Source organism: Rattus norvegicus, chromosome 8 (assembly GCF_036323735.1).
Source record: "Rattus norvegicus strain BN/NHsdMcwi chromosome 8, GRCr8, whole genome shotgun sequence".
NCBI classification, from domain to species: Eukaryota; Metazoa; Chordata; class Mammalia; order Rodentia; family Muridae; genus Rattus; species Rattus norvegicus.
In genome coordinates, this window is record NC_086026.1 from 108,531,393 (window position 1) to 108,546,527 (window position 15,135).

The following is a 15,135-nucleotide window of genomic DNA, read 5'->3' on the forward strand; positions in this document are numbered from 1 at the left end:
TGTATCCTGGCCTCTTTTCAGTTCTGCTTCTAGAACAACCTGGTAAAGATTTCTCGTAAAGAAATCTCTAGCCAGGTGCAGTGGCACACACCTAGGTCCCAGAACTCAGAAGGCTGAGGCAGGTGGATCTCTGGGAGTTTGAGACCAGCCTGGTCTACAGAGGAAGTTACAGTGCAGCCAGGACTACATAATGACAGCCTGTCTCACACACACAAAAATTACCACAATGTACAAAGCAACTCGAGGATGATGGGGTAGCGCCCTGCACATCTCTTATTGAACCGCACTTGTCTCCATAAACAACTTAAGGCAGTCTAGTGCCCTGCAATAGAAAGCAAGACAGCGACTCAGCTGGCTTGTTTGCTTATTTGCTTCTTTATGGATGGAGTAGGGAATACATGTGTGACACAGCACACATGTGGAAGACAATTAAAGGACAATTTCTACTCCCACCATCTGGGTCTCCGGGATCAAACTCAAGTTATCAGGCTTAAAAGCAAACACCTTTTACCCATAGACCCATCTCACTGGCCACTGCAGACAGAATATACTCAAAGGTCTATTGGGACCTAAGACTTGCAATACTTCACCCACGTGTGGATATAATAAGAAAAAATAAAGGAATAAGAAATATGACAAACAATGAATGGGAATTAGACAGTGGAAAACCACATGCTTAAAATATAGAAGGCCCTGGGTTCAATATCCAGCAACAAGAGAAACAAAAAACTAAAAGAATCTTTTCCTTTTAAAAGGTATTCACTCTTACTGTGTGTGTGCAATGCATGTGTGTGGGAGTGGAGGTCAGAGGACAACTCTGCGGAGTCAGCTCTCTGTGGAGTTCCTGGGATCAAACTCCTTTCCTCAGCAGTGAGCAGCAGTCACCTTTACTGCTAGGTTATCTTGCCAGCCCTTAAAACCTTTTCTTCTTCTTTGAGATGCTTGCAAATATCTATTTAAACAAGTAGGTTTTTTTTTTTACTTCCTCCAAAATATAACACTTAAATATGTTTGTAAAAACTTAGTAAGCTTGGGGTTGGGGATTTAGCTCAGCGGTAGAGCACTTGCCTAGCAAGCGCAAGGCCCTGGGTTCAGTCCCCAGCTCCGAAAAAAAGAAAAAAAAAAAAAACTTAGTAAGCAGCTATACACAACACATATACGTTCCCATGCTCCAGGAAAACAAGATTAAGCGCTGCAATAATCCACCGGCAGAATGCGAACACACAGGTGCATATTCACATGCAATCACTGTCCAACGCAAACGTACTGGGAAGAAAAACAAACTTGCCAAAACTCTGTGTGATCACCTAGGAGCAGGGTCCAGTAAGAGATGTTTATTATATAGTTCTGTAAAGCTTTCTGTAGGTGCCAAATGTTCAGTCAGCTACAGGCGCTTCCTTAGAGACCTGGAAGGTAGAGGCAGCCCTGTACTCTGTTGCGGTGACAGTCCGTCATATACATACCTGGAACTGAATCAGTGGATGGTCACCAAACACATACTCCACTCTCCCACTGACCTGTAACACATAGTCACAGGGGCTAGCTTCCTCTTCCTTCCCGCGAATAGTGAGGCGTTTCTGGATTGCCAATTCATTTATTTTTATAGGATTCAAATTGGGAGACACTTGAAAACTAAATACATCCTAAAAAGAGGGAAGGCAGAAAACGTGATGCATTTTTTTGTATTTGCCTGGAAAACACAATTGTGCCCAGATGTTCTCTATGCTAAACATGCACACATTTATAATTTGTTTTCTGATAATTTAGAAGTAATGTTTTGCATTCTGAATGTCACAGCTCCCAAGGTAAAATTAATATTTAGCTAAAGTTGCTGGGCACAGTGGCATTCTCCTGTGACCCCAGAATTTAGGCAGTGGAGCCAGAAGGATCAGGAGTTTTCTGAGCCAGCTTAGATACTTTGAATCTCTATACTAAGTTTATTCTTTGGTTTGGAATCTTTGTTAACAGGAATATTTACTGGTCATTTAAAAAATATTACTTGAGGAGACTCCCAGTTTTATGAAAATAAAACAAATGTGATATGTATATGACAATATGACATGTCTTTATGCAAATTATTAAAATGTCATAATCATTTGTTTTGTTTCAAAAACACCCACAGCAAAAATTAGCTGAACTTTATTCTCAGGTAAGAGGTCAATGGATAGTGTCCAATTAATTATTACAAAACCTGGGGCTAAGGGCAGAGCTCAGCAGCGGCCCACAGGCCTAGCATGATGGCCTGGTTTGTTATTGGTGTTTGTTTTCAGTTTTGTGGACAGGGTTTCTCTGTGTAGCCCTGACTGTCCTCATAGTCACTCTGCAGTCCAGGGTGGTCCCAACCTCAGAGATTTGCCTGCTTCTGGCTCTGGAATTACAGGTGTGCACTACGATGCCATGGCCTAGGCTTTGATGCCCAGCATAGACAAAAAGGCATGTGTTGGTAACTGGTAAGAAGATCCACACCTCATTACTGATTAACCTATCAATGAATGACTTCTGTCCAACTTTACCAACTGTGAGAGAGGGGATGGGGGAGACAGAAAGAACTGCTAGGGATTGAACCTATGGCCTTGTGTGTACTGGGAAAACACCCTACTTCTGAGCTACACAAGCAAACAATGTTTAAAACAAAAAACAACAACAAAAACAATGGAGGTCTCAGTCCAAGTGTCTGCCTGGCAGGAGTGACGCCATGGATTCAAACCCTGGTGCTATGTAAACCAGGCTAGGATGTACACCTGCAGTGCCAGCAATGTGGACAGGAGACTGGAGGATCAAAAGTTCAAGGCCATTCATGAGACCTGACTAAAAAATGAAAAGAAAATTAGAAAGAAAGGAAAGGAAGAAAATGGGGGGGGGGAGGGATTGTGTAATTAGGCTTCCCTCTCCACCCCCATCTAAAATATCTCTTTAAGAAGCCAGAAGGAAGTTTCAGCAGTAAAGAGCACTGACTGCTCCTCAAGCGAACCTGGGTTCAATTCCCAGCACCCAAGTGACAGCTCACAACTGTCTGTAACTGCAGTTCCAGAGGATCTAAAGCCATGTGGCCTCTGTGGACACCAGGCATGCAAGCAGTACACATAGATGCAGGCAAAACTCATACACATAAAACAAAGTAAAAATAAAACTCCTCTTAAATTTGTCTTTCTCTTACAACTTTAAAAGGCAATTAGGAAGTATGGTTTGACAACTCGTTTTTATACTATTGTAACACATGAAAAACATTTGTACAAAGGCTATCACAATTACAGACTAAGTCTATGGACTCTGCAAGTTTTCTTTGTAGTAGTGCTCTCTAAGCAAGAAGCGCTTCTAAGAATGGAGCAGCGGTCAGGTGAAATCAGAGGCTCGTCCCCAAGTAAGATATTATATCAAACACTACCTGGCTATTTTCAAAATGCACAGCCACAACCAGCTTCCCTCCATAAAGTTTGTCTTCCAGGTTCTCCAGGACGGACGGCTCGTGCTCGGGCGGGTACGTGTGCTTGAGCCAGTCAATCCAAGACAGCCCCACCAGAGACTGAATCTTGTCCTCGCTGAACTTGCGCATTTTTCTTCTAAATTCATTCACTTCAGGATCCTTCAAGGCATCAAATTCATGAAGACCTAAAGAAATTTTGTAAATATGTTATATTTTTCATAGCCAAAAATAATTTAAAAAACACAGAATATCTTAGATATAAACTAACTTAGATATTTGCCTTTTACTGAGCAGATAAAACTGGGCAGGAAACTACCATGAAAGAAGACAAACTAACGCAGATAAAATGGGTCTCGCGTATAAAACATACATGCTGTTGGTTCTCTAAAACATACCAATTTAAAACATGTAGAAATTTAAAACATGTAGGTGGGTTATTAATCTTACAACCACCAAAACCGGGCATGAAGGTGCACACATGTAACACTGGGAGAATCCGGGAGTGGAGGCAGAGGAGCCACTGCAAGTTTCAGGACAGTCATGGCTACACTCACAAAAGTAAAAATGTAATAATAAAAAAGTAAAATTCATAATCCATGATTTAAAACCACATGATAGGGGTTGGGGATTTAGCTCAGTGGTAGAGCGCTTGCCTAGCAAGGGCAAGGCCCTGGGTTCGATCCCCAGCTCTGAAGCCCTGGGTTCGATCCCCAGCTCTGAAAAAAAGAAAAAAACAAAAAACAAAAAACACATGATAAAAGAGCCATAGATTTTCCTGGACAGGACAGTCTTAATGCCTGTAAAAAAACAAAAAACAAAAATTCAAACCATTACTGTAAATTAGCTGTGGTTGTCCTATATAATTTTAGTAGAAACATTTGGACCCCCCAGGCAGGCATGTGTAAACAGCCACATACGCCCCAGGACAGCTATGAATATATTCAACACAAAACGTTATGAAGCACTGGGAGGAGGAGGCAACTTCTGCATGGATTGTGAGCATGAATTCTGTAGGTGATGAAGTCATGCCGCCTACAGTGGGAGTTTCTTAGAGTACACTGTTAACACTCTTCTGCTCGTGGATAACAGGTTAACAGGGGAGGAAGAGAAATGAATACCCAACAGCAAAAACCAGCCTGCTCACTGTGTCCACTCTTCTGTGGGGCATGGGGGTGGGGGATATTTGAGACAGGGCCTACCAGTCTCGGCTGCTCTCAAGTCTTCAGGCCTTGGCCTGCCTGCTAAGATGGCTGGATGCACCACAGGACCCAGCTCTAAAATGCCTTCTAAATGTCTTCAGATTGTCTGCCTGTCTGTGTCTGCAGCCATTAACTCAATCCTATCACTCAGCATCGCTCCTTCAGGCGATTACCACATTTCCCATGGATTCCTTAGTTGAAGGCTTTAAAGTTACGTTTATTGATTCGGTGGAAAGGTACAGACACATGTGTACACAGTCTGTAGGAACCAGTCCCTCCGTCTCCCATGTGGGTACTGGGAATCAGCCTCAGGCTGTGCGACTGAGTGAGACTCCAGTGTCCTGACTCAGTGGACGGCCTTGACGGCCTAATCTCTCTAATCTTAGTCTGAACAAGCCTTCTAAAATACAAATCTGATCATGTTACTTCCCATTTAAATTCCTTCAATAGGAAATTTCCTAGAATGAGGCTGGGGATATAGTTCAGCTGCTAAGAGTGCACGCTGCTCTTGCAGGGGCCCAAGCTTGCGCTCAGCACCTGCTTTGGGGGCGGGGATGCTGCTCATAACCACCTATGACTCCGGCGCCAGAGAATCCAATGCCTTCTTTTAGCCTCCACTGGTACCGGCACTCTCCTATATACACCCAAGTACCCGTATTTAACTTTTTTTAATTTCCCAGGGAACCAAAGTGGGATGAGAGTCCAAGTCATTATCTGGGCCAAGAGGATGTTCACAGAGTCCAGATTAAAGTGAACTCCAGAGGACTTGGCTCTCGGCTAAGGCAGTAGCATCGCAGTTCACAGCTCTCAGCAACTAAGCCCCTCAAATGGCACTGTTCTCTTTGGAGAGGTTTTCTTGTGTGAATGTTTAACTTTTCCCATTCTCTTAAATTATCAGGAAAAAAATTTCCAGCTCAACCAAGATAAAATGACTCCTTCCACACAGATTAACATCCAGGGTCTGTCTGCTCCCCTGAAATTACAGATGGAATTTAAGGCATAGCAGAAGGTTTGGTATCTTCCATGTCCTTCAAGCTCAAACATTTCATACGATCTGAGAGAAAATGGTGTAACTGTAGGTTTTTGAAGTTATTTGTGATGGCCCATCACAAAGTGAACCAGCAAGACAAACGCTGATCAGTATAAAACCATGTGCTGGTCATGAATGAGTCTGTATCTTGCTGTCTTTTGTTATAATGACACATGAAAAGAAAGTGGGGGTAGGAGGAGTTCCCAAGAGCATTCCCTGCTCTGAGCAACAATATACCTAAAAAGTCTTTGCTGCTTATCCTGGTGGGCTCTTTCAACAACCACTATCAATTCTTGTTCTTCTCCAGGAAGGCTATCCTTCAGATTCCACTCTCTTTTGCTCACTTTCCTATAACCCCTTCATCTGCAAACTCCTCATCAAAGCCTGCTTGGAATTAGACTCCCCAAGCAGCCTCTCTCCACTTACCACAGCCCTCTGTGACTTGGCAGTATATTCACTGCACTCTAGTGTCTGCCTACTGATCCATTATTTCCTACCAAGAGTCCCATACAACAAACATGGCTACAATTCCAAGTATAAAGATTCAACATACACTGAAGTACAGAAATCACTGTTGATCTGGCAATAACTTTATTGCATACATGTGAGAGTTTATGCACATATGTGTACATATATGTAGGTTGGGACCAACAGACAATTTCATACATTGTTCTCAGCAACACCCTCAACCTTCCTTTGAGGATCTCTCACTGATTCGCAGCTCACTTATTAGGTTAGAGTGGGCAGCCAACAAGCCTCCAGGATGCTCTTGTCTCTGCCTCCCTAGTTCTGAGATTACAAGCATTTGCTCAGTGTTTTCTTGTTGTCATTGTTTGTTTGTTGAAACAGGGACTCTCTATGTTGCACTGGCTGTCCTGGAACTTGCTATGTAGACCAGACTGGCCTCGAACTCAAAGGTCTCCCGCTGATGCTTCTGCCCATTAGTGCGGAATTAAAGGCCACACCTGGGCTATGCAAATCCTTCAGGTATGGCAATGCTTCATGAATTGAGAACCACTGCAAAAACTCTTCAAAAATGAAGTTTGGGGGCCAGCAAGATGGCTCAGTAAAAGCTACTTAAGTAAAGATGCCAAGGCCGATAGCTAAAGTTGATTCCTGGAACTCACATGGAGGAAGGAGAGAATGGACTCCTCACGATTTGTTCTCTGACCTCCATGTGTTTACCAACAAGCAAACACATAAATAAATGCAAACTTTTTTTGATTAAATTTTGGAGTAAATGAGATGTCTCAGTGGGTAAAAGTGCTTGCTGCACGGAGTGGACATTCAATGCCTGGAACTCAGAGAGGGAGAGAAGCAACTTTCAAGGTTGTATTCAGATCCTGCATGTGCAGTGTCCGTGCACAAATCCACACATTTACAAAACAACAACAAAAGTTTAATTTTGTTAAATGTAAGGGCTAAGGATAAGGTGTGGTGGCAAAGCCTGAGGGGCTCAGTGAGTTCAAGGCAAGTCTGTTCTATACGGTGAGCTCTGGTCAGCCAGAAGGAGACAGTGAAGTTCCTATCTTTAAAAAGATTGTTAGGATGATGTAGTGAATCAGGGAAGAGCAGCCAGGCAGGGTGGCAAAAGTCTGTAATCTGAAGAACTTAGAAGGTTAAAGCAGTGAGATCTCAAATTTAAGACCAGCAAGACCTACATAAGCTAATTCCAGGCCAGCCTGACTGGCACAGTAAGACCCGGTACCAGAAAGCACTCTGCACGAAACCGAAGGAAGGAGAAAGGTAAACATCAACCGCAAACCCAACAGTCTACAGTGGCAGCATCCAGCTTGCAAGGCAGGCAGTGCCATGGCAACACAGAGCTTGTGCGACCACGATCTGATGTGATTGACGGCCCACTTCATAAGATGGAGCCACACCTGACACTGCTTGGGTGACTAAAAACTTGTACCTAAAAGCCCAAGGACCTAGGGGAAAAACAAATACTACTGCTCTACTAAAGGAATGCAGAAATAAAATGACTCCTAATTGTATTGTTTTACTCATAGATTGGTGCTATGCCTGGCTGTCATCAGAGAAGCTTCCTCCTGCAACAGATGGGAACAAACACAGGGACACACAGCCTGGCAGTGTGCAGAAAGAGACCTTGGAACACTCAGCCCTAAACAGTATGTCTCTATAAGACCTCTCGCCTCAGGGCTCAGGCAAACTGGAGAAAACCTGGTGGAAACCATGTAAGAAGAGCCAGAGGGGTCAGAAGACACCAGGGAAACAAGGCTTTCCAGACAGCAGGACCAAAACATGAACTCACAGAGACTGAGGCAGCGTGCAGAGAGAGTGCACACTGCCTGCAGGGTCTGCACGGGATGGGGTCCTGAAAAGAGAAGTGGACACATGCCCCCATCCCTAACTCAGAACGATCTCCAAACCAAACAGAGTCTACAAGGAAGTCTTACTAGGGAAACAAACTTCTCTCTCTCTCTCTCTCTCTCTCTCTCTGTCTTAAAAGATGTATTTATTTCATATGTATGAGTACACTGTAGCTGTCTTCAGACACAGCAGAAGAGGCCATCGGATCCCATTACAGATTGCTGTGAGCCAGCATGTGGTTGCTAGGAATTGAACTCAGGACCTCTGGAAGAGCAGTCAGTGCTCTTAACCACTGAACCATCTCTCCAGATTAACTAACTACTCTTACTGGTAGGCTTCATGTCCAGCAGTAAATGCCCCCCCAAACAAAACAAAACAAAAACAAAACAACCCCCCCCCAAAAAAAACCCTAAAGTCAAAGTCAGTGGCATCTTATATTTGGAAGATTTTTAATCTCAAAGTGAGTCAGGGCCTTTAAAAAGTCTTGCAGGTCCTTCGTATATATTATAGGATTCTCGTGGGCACAACTGTGCAAATGAGTTTCTTTGGCTTTTCCCCTTTGTTTTATCCTATTCCAATTGGTTTGTTTTATCTTATTTATTATTATCCTTCAGATGCCTGTTTGTTTTCAAACTAGACAGAAAGAGGTGACTCTGGATGGGAATGGAGGTTGGGAAGAATTGGGAGGAGTGGGAGAGTAATTAAATTATATTACATGAAAAATCAATTTTCAATAAAATAAATTGGGCTGGAGAGATGGCTCAGCAGTTAAGAGCACTGACTGCTCTTCCAAAGGTCCTGAGTTCAATTCCCAGCAACCACACGGTGGCTCACAGCCATCTGTAATGGAATCTGATGCCTTCTTCTAAGATGGTGTAGTCACATACATAAAATAAATAAAAATATTTTTTAAAAAATAAAATCATTTTTAAAACTTTAAAAATTATAAAAAACAAATGTCTCAGTGACAATGAGCTTATATAGTGTTCATGAGGGTTTGGGATTGATTCCTAGAACTAACACTGACAAAGGACAAACCATTAATAACTTAAGCTAAGTAAGTTTAAACCTAATTTTCCATATGCCTTCTCTTAGGAAAATGATAGAAAACAGTGCATGACATATAGGCAAATATTATACTTAAAAGGCACGAGAAAACACTACGATTACAAGTGGCCGTCTCCTCCAGTCTCCTCTAGCACTTGTGAATATAGCCAGGGGAAGTTCAAGAAGGCCAAGAGTTGGAAACCAGCCTGGGGAAGATACTTAGCCCAGTCTCAAACAGAGCAAAGCCCAAACCTGGTGGGGGGAGGGGCACTGAGTGGCAGTGGTGCTTGGGACTGAACTCGGGGCCTGGCACATGAAGCCAGCGCTCCACTACCAAACTACACTCACGGCTCTCTTCTGAAATGCTCACTCTGAGACAAGGGCTCACCAGATTGCAAGAGTGCCTTGAAGGTTTCAACTTGTGGTCTTACTTCCCTGGCCTCTGAAGCAGGATTACAAATCTCCAAAGCCAGGCCCAACTCAAACAGTCCCTTGAAACTGCTGATAAGCCGTCTGCCTGTGAGTCTGCTTTACTGGGTGCCGTAGAAAGCAAGGCATGGGCGTCTGCCCTTTCACAGGAGGGAGCAATCGGAGCACAAAGACCAACTCAGTAAATAATTATTTACCATAAACACTACAGAAATATCAAGCACACCATCCTGGAGGAAAGGGTATTTTTAGCTTGCCCAGGGCCGTTCTGCTGTAAAAGTTCTATTGTTTTCTTTGGACAGAGGAGGGAGCAACCTTGTTCCTGAAGTTAAACTGAAGTAATTGTTTATTGTTTTCTCAGGAGGCATGACCTCACCCAGCCCTGGATACAGTCACTATGGACAGAGCAGCAACTGCAGACACCGACTCATTAGGTATGAACAGTGAGGACTTGCTCGGAAGCACAGACTTATACATTAAAAACTTTCAGCCTGTGAGCATAAAGAATTGCCAGATCCCCTAAGAAGCAAAACTATTTATAAACAGTTGAGCATATAAACTGCTTAATTTGTGCTATAAATATTGTGTATATATCTTGGTCAACTTGCAGAGCGTAATACACAAAACACAGATGCAGTAAGTCAAGATACTGTATGAAATATAGTCTATTGCTTTATATCACACTCTTGTGCTGTGCTGGGAGGGCAAAGGCTGCAAGACGAAAAGACAGCACTGATCAATCACACTGTAGACAAATCCTGAAGACATGCTTTAGCCCAAGTATGTCCTATGAAATATTTTTTTTTTTTTTTGGTTCTTTTTTTCGGAGCTGGGGACCGAACCCAGGGCCTTGCGCTTCCTAGGTAAGTGCTCTACCACTGAGCTAAATCCCCAGCCCCATTTCCTATGTTTTTATTTGCTAATTTTATTGAGCTTAGGACAGTTAGTGGTAGCTAGTTAATCCATATCTGAGATTAAGGGTAATCTAAGTTTGGGCCTACAGGATGGCTTAGTAGATAAAAATGCTGACCACCAAGCCTAAAGACCCAAGTTCAATCCCCAGAATGTACTTATGTACTTAGTGGGAAACCAGCAAAAACCTTGTCCTATCACACACACACACACACACACACACACACACACACACACACACACACACACACACAGAGAGACAGAGACAGAGAGACAGAGACAGAGAGACAGAGACAGAGACACAAGGAGAGACAGAGTGGGGGGTAGGGAGAGTTGAGCAAACACGTACACCCAAAGAGATAAATAAATAAATGTAATAAAAAATTGGGGTGCTAGGTAAGTACCTTACTTTTGCCTCAAAGAACAGCTAACTTAAAGGAGGTGGCCCTTTATTGTGCTATTGCAGTAAATCTCACCAAAGCAGGTAGTCAGTCAAATCCAAAAGCTCCAGAGACTTTCTGACTTGGGATTAATCTTCAAAGCCCTATCTTTAATAACCCCATGTAGTTCCTAAGTAGGATCAGCACTTTCTCTAAAGCAAGATGTTGACAGACATTAAATCTTGTCTGCTAAAACTTCTACAGTAAGAGAAAATTAATTCCTCTGTGTCCTTAATTTCTCCAGAAATTCTTTTCTTTTTTTGATAGAGTCTTGTGGAGACCTTTGAAGCCTCCGACTTGCCATGTAGCTGAGAATGACTTTGAACTCCTGACCCTTCCAGCATGCATCACCATGCCCACTACTGTTTGTTTGCTTGGATGGGGCTCAGGAATTCACGCATCCTAGGCAAGCATTCTATCAACTGAGCGACATCTTCAGTCCCTAGAAATAATTTGAGGAATTATGGATATATCTTTATTTGATACAAAGAAACTTATAATTTAAAATAACTTCAGTAAAAGAGCAAAAATTTGCCAAAAACATGAGTTAATTTATAGAAACATTAATCCACTTACAGTTGTCTTAATTGGTAAACAATTATATATAAAATAAGCTCAGATTAGGAGGTATTTATAGGTAGTTCATAAAAGAATAAAAATCATATATTAGGAAAAGGTTTCTCAGCCAAGAAAGGTAGAGCATGCCTCCAATATCTGTACCCATAAAGCTGAGGCAGGGGGATAGCAATTTTAGTCTGTCTGTCTGTCTGTCTGAAGCAGGGTCTCACGATGTACTCCTGGCTGGCCTATAACTTGCTATGTTGACCAGTCTGGCCTCTACCTCACAGGGCTGCATTAAAGGAACACATGATTACACTCATGGAGAGCAGTCCATGACCTCAGCTGATCTACACAGTGAGACAGAAGCCCATCTGGGCCATATATAAGACCATGTATTGTGAATTTCTCAAATCACCTAACCATTTCTGTACCACTAATTGAAGAGCAATGCTTATGTAAAGTAAAAATAAGCCAACAGTAAAGGAAAGTACGAAAGAGGCAAGCCCTTGCGTGCGGAGGCAACGTCACATAGCCAGAGCTTCAGTTCAGCTTTCAGTTCTGATTCTCAAACCCTGAACACATATCAGTCCATGGACTAAACATTGAAACTGATGGCGTAGAATATACTTATGTGTGTGTTAACACACAGAACAAAGACTTCATTCTGGAAACTTTTGAGTTACCTTTTCCTATAAGAACTCCAATTTTTGAGTCCAATTTTTCTGCTGGGTCACAGCTTCTAGTCACTAGTTTGAGAACTGGAAGGAAAGGTCTGACATCACAAAGTCTTCGTGTTTCATCTTCAAGTTCCTCATATACGGCAGTTTGATTCACACAGGCAAACATATAGGAGTCAATGTCCATAAGGAGGTTAAACATTGGGTAATTGTGAACTTGCTTCCATAACATCTGCAAGGAAATACAGTAAGACGTTATCCAGAATGCTGACACACGTGCACAGATACATATACAACGATGCCTACTGCCAGTTTGCACATATCACAACTCATGGGGCTAAGGCAGGACTGAGCAATCAACAACACTGCAGTTCCTGGTGAACGTCCTTCATGCTTAGCAGTCTTGTAATGAATGCACGGTAGGGAGGAGGCAAGGTGGCTCCGTGGATAAAGGCCTTGATGCCAAATCCAAGGAGCTGATTTCAGTCACAAGAACCCCGTGATGAAAAGCCAGCTCCTGTGAACTGTCTGGTGACCTGAGCACATGCACAGGTGTATATGCACACATACCAACACACACACACACACACACACACACACACACACACACACACACACACAAACATGTAAAACAAAACCAAAAACAAATGCAGCCGTCTGACAGGGACCTTGGGACATTAGCAGCTTGCTGTGAAGATTATCAAGTATTTTGTTTTAAACTAGCAATAAACCAGGTTTAAGGACCCAGTACATGACCTTGGGCAGGGCCTCACGCCTCCCACAAGGCATTTCCTCAGAAGCTCAAACAACTATTAACTGTATTTACAGTGAAGATGGCTCACTTCCTGCATCCCAGAGATCTAGACTTTCCCTAGCAACCGCAATCCTCCATGTGTGCCCCTCCTCCCCCAGGGTCCATCTGGTGATCTCATTTAGATTCATTAGCGACCATTAAAAGAACCCTCCAAACCCAAAGCTGTATGTGTGATTGACTGTCATTAAGATCATGTATGAGGCCAGTATTCTCATCTTCAAGAAGCCCACAAGCTGCTTTGCCAACCATGGTAGCTGATGCCTTTAATCCCAGCTCTTAGGAGCCAGAAGGAAGCAGGTCTCTGTGGCATTCAAAGCTAGCCCACTCTACATAGAAAGTTCCAGGCCAGCCGAGCCTACACAGGGAGATTTCTGTCTTAAAGTGAAGTCTTTATTACATCCCAACTCTGGGACAGGACAGATGGTTCAGTGAATAAGGGCATAGGCCACCATGCTTAATGACCTGTGTTGGGTTCCCCAAAACCTACAAATTGTCCCCTAGGACCAGAGTTTAATTCCTAGCACCCACTTATTAGTTCACAATGTAACTAGTCTCAAGGGATCTGATCCCCTCTTCTGGCCACCGTGGGCACTGCACACATGGTGCACAGACATACATGCAGGTAATCATACACATGAAACTCCTTGGGCTGCTTCATGTGGGGAGCTGTGCCTGTCCCCTCACCCTCATTAGCACTTGGAAGGTCAAGGGAGGCAGTCAGCTATGAGTTCTAAACCAGTCAGGGCCAAAGTAAAATTGGGGGGCGGGGGGGTGTGCTTCATATATCAGTTGATTTTTAGTGACAACTCTTCCCCTGGCACATGACAAGAGTTCTGGGCATGGGGACAAACATCACACAGAAGAAAGAAGTGTGACAAGCTCAAAAGTCAGGAATTATAGCAGGAAGGGCTCAACTTTCTTACCCTTCCACAACAGGGTCCGCAGGGTCCACAGGCTGACCTCAGACTTACTGTGCAGGCAATACCTCATCCTCCTGTTTCCACCACTCACCCCTGCCTCCCCCAACTAAAGGCTGGGATCACAGCATGTCGCCACGACTTGTGCAATCTTAACACGGCTGCTACATGGGGTTACAGACAAAGCTGGGATAATTAACATGTCTACATAGAAAATTGGGCATATCAAAAATTTTAAGATGCAATGGCCTGAAATTTAAACATCTTTCGGTTTTACCAAAGATTTACACAAGTAACGTATCTTTTCCAGTAAGTTACACAGAAAGTGCTAAGTCTTGAGAAAGTCTAACTATAGACATACCTGTTTAATATAAGAAATGGTAGCTTCCCGGGGTACTTCCAACTGGATATAAATCCCAGTGGGCAGAAGGAAATCGACAGAGATGGAGCCATCAGACGCGATCTGTGAATCCACGGCCCAGATGTCAAGGGTGTCTGCCATAGCAGGAGGCATTATAGAGCGGAAGCACATTCATAACCTCAGGGCCCTGGAACCAAGTAACACGGAAAAATAAGCCATTGGTCAATTTTCACAATAAGGCACAACAATCCAGGCATGCTGGAACATCCGTATAGTCCTAAGCTATTTGAGAGACTGAGGCAGGGGAATCAGTTGAGCCCAACATCTAGAGGCCTAGAAAGCAGGAAAGCACAGCAAAACTAAGAACATAGGAAAGTAAGTACCTATCTACAATTAGTTCTTTAAAACAGATTTCTATTTTATGTGTGTATGTGAGTATCTGAGTATATGTGTGTCCTATGTACATGGGTAGTGCCTAGAGGGTCATGGGGTTCCCTGGAACAACTACAGATTATTTCCAGCTGTTCAGATTTGGTGCTGGAAACAAAATCCAGGCTTCCCACAAGAGCAGAAAATTGTCTTAAACCTCTGACTCATATTCAGCTCCTACAATTAGTTCTTAATTCCAATACAGACAACAGTGTAGTAAGTTTATTTTTCTTATTTTAAGTAGTGGGGTGGGGTATGTCAGGATGATTGACAGTGCCTGTGGGGGCCAAAAACAAAATCTAGAGCTTACCAAGCAATTATGAGCCACCCGTGTCACGCTGGGAACTGAACCTGGGTCCTCTTGAAGAACAGCATATGCTCTTAACCACTGAGCCATCTCTCTAGACGTGGTATTTAAAAAAGCAAAGAAGAGTCTGGAGAGCTGGCTCAGCACCAGGACGTGTAGTGAGAATTTTGGTTTCTTTGAAGTACAGAAGAAACATTGTGAGAATGCTTCATTGTAATCTCAGGTGTGGGTGTGGGGCTGCTTCAGACTCTCCA

The 15,135-nt window shown here is 43.2% G+C and overlaps 1 protein-coding gene across 6 annotated transcripts in view; it reads right to left on the minus strand.

Annotated features, from left to right (window-relative positions):
• The window catches only part of Pik3cb (phosphatidylinositol-4,5-bisphosphate 3-kinase, catalytic subunit beta), a 105,124-nt gene that overhangs the window by 57,376 nt on the left and 32,613 nt on the right, over nt 1-15,135 (minus strand). For 5 of the 6 annotated variants that reach the window (XR_005487938.2, XR_010054039.1, XM_017595943.3 and 2 more), the window contains 4 exons: nt 14,146-14,332; nt 12,060-12,285; nt 3,386-3,609; nt 1,464-1,643 (listed from right to left, as the gene is read on the minus strand). Coding sequence is in view for 4 of the 6 variants with exons in the window: in XM_017595943.3 (XP_017451432.1) it covers nt 1,464-1,643; nt 3,386-3,609; nt 12,060-12,285; nt 14,146-14,316 (801 nt within the window). In the remaining 2 variants the exon portion in view is untranslated. 6 annotated transcript variants of the gene reach the window in all.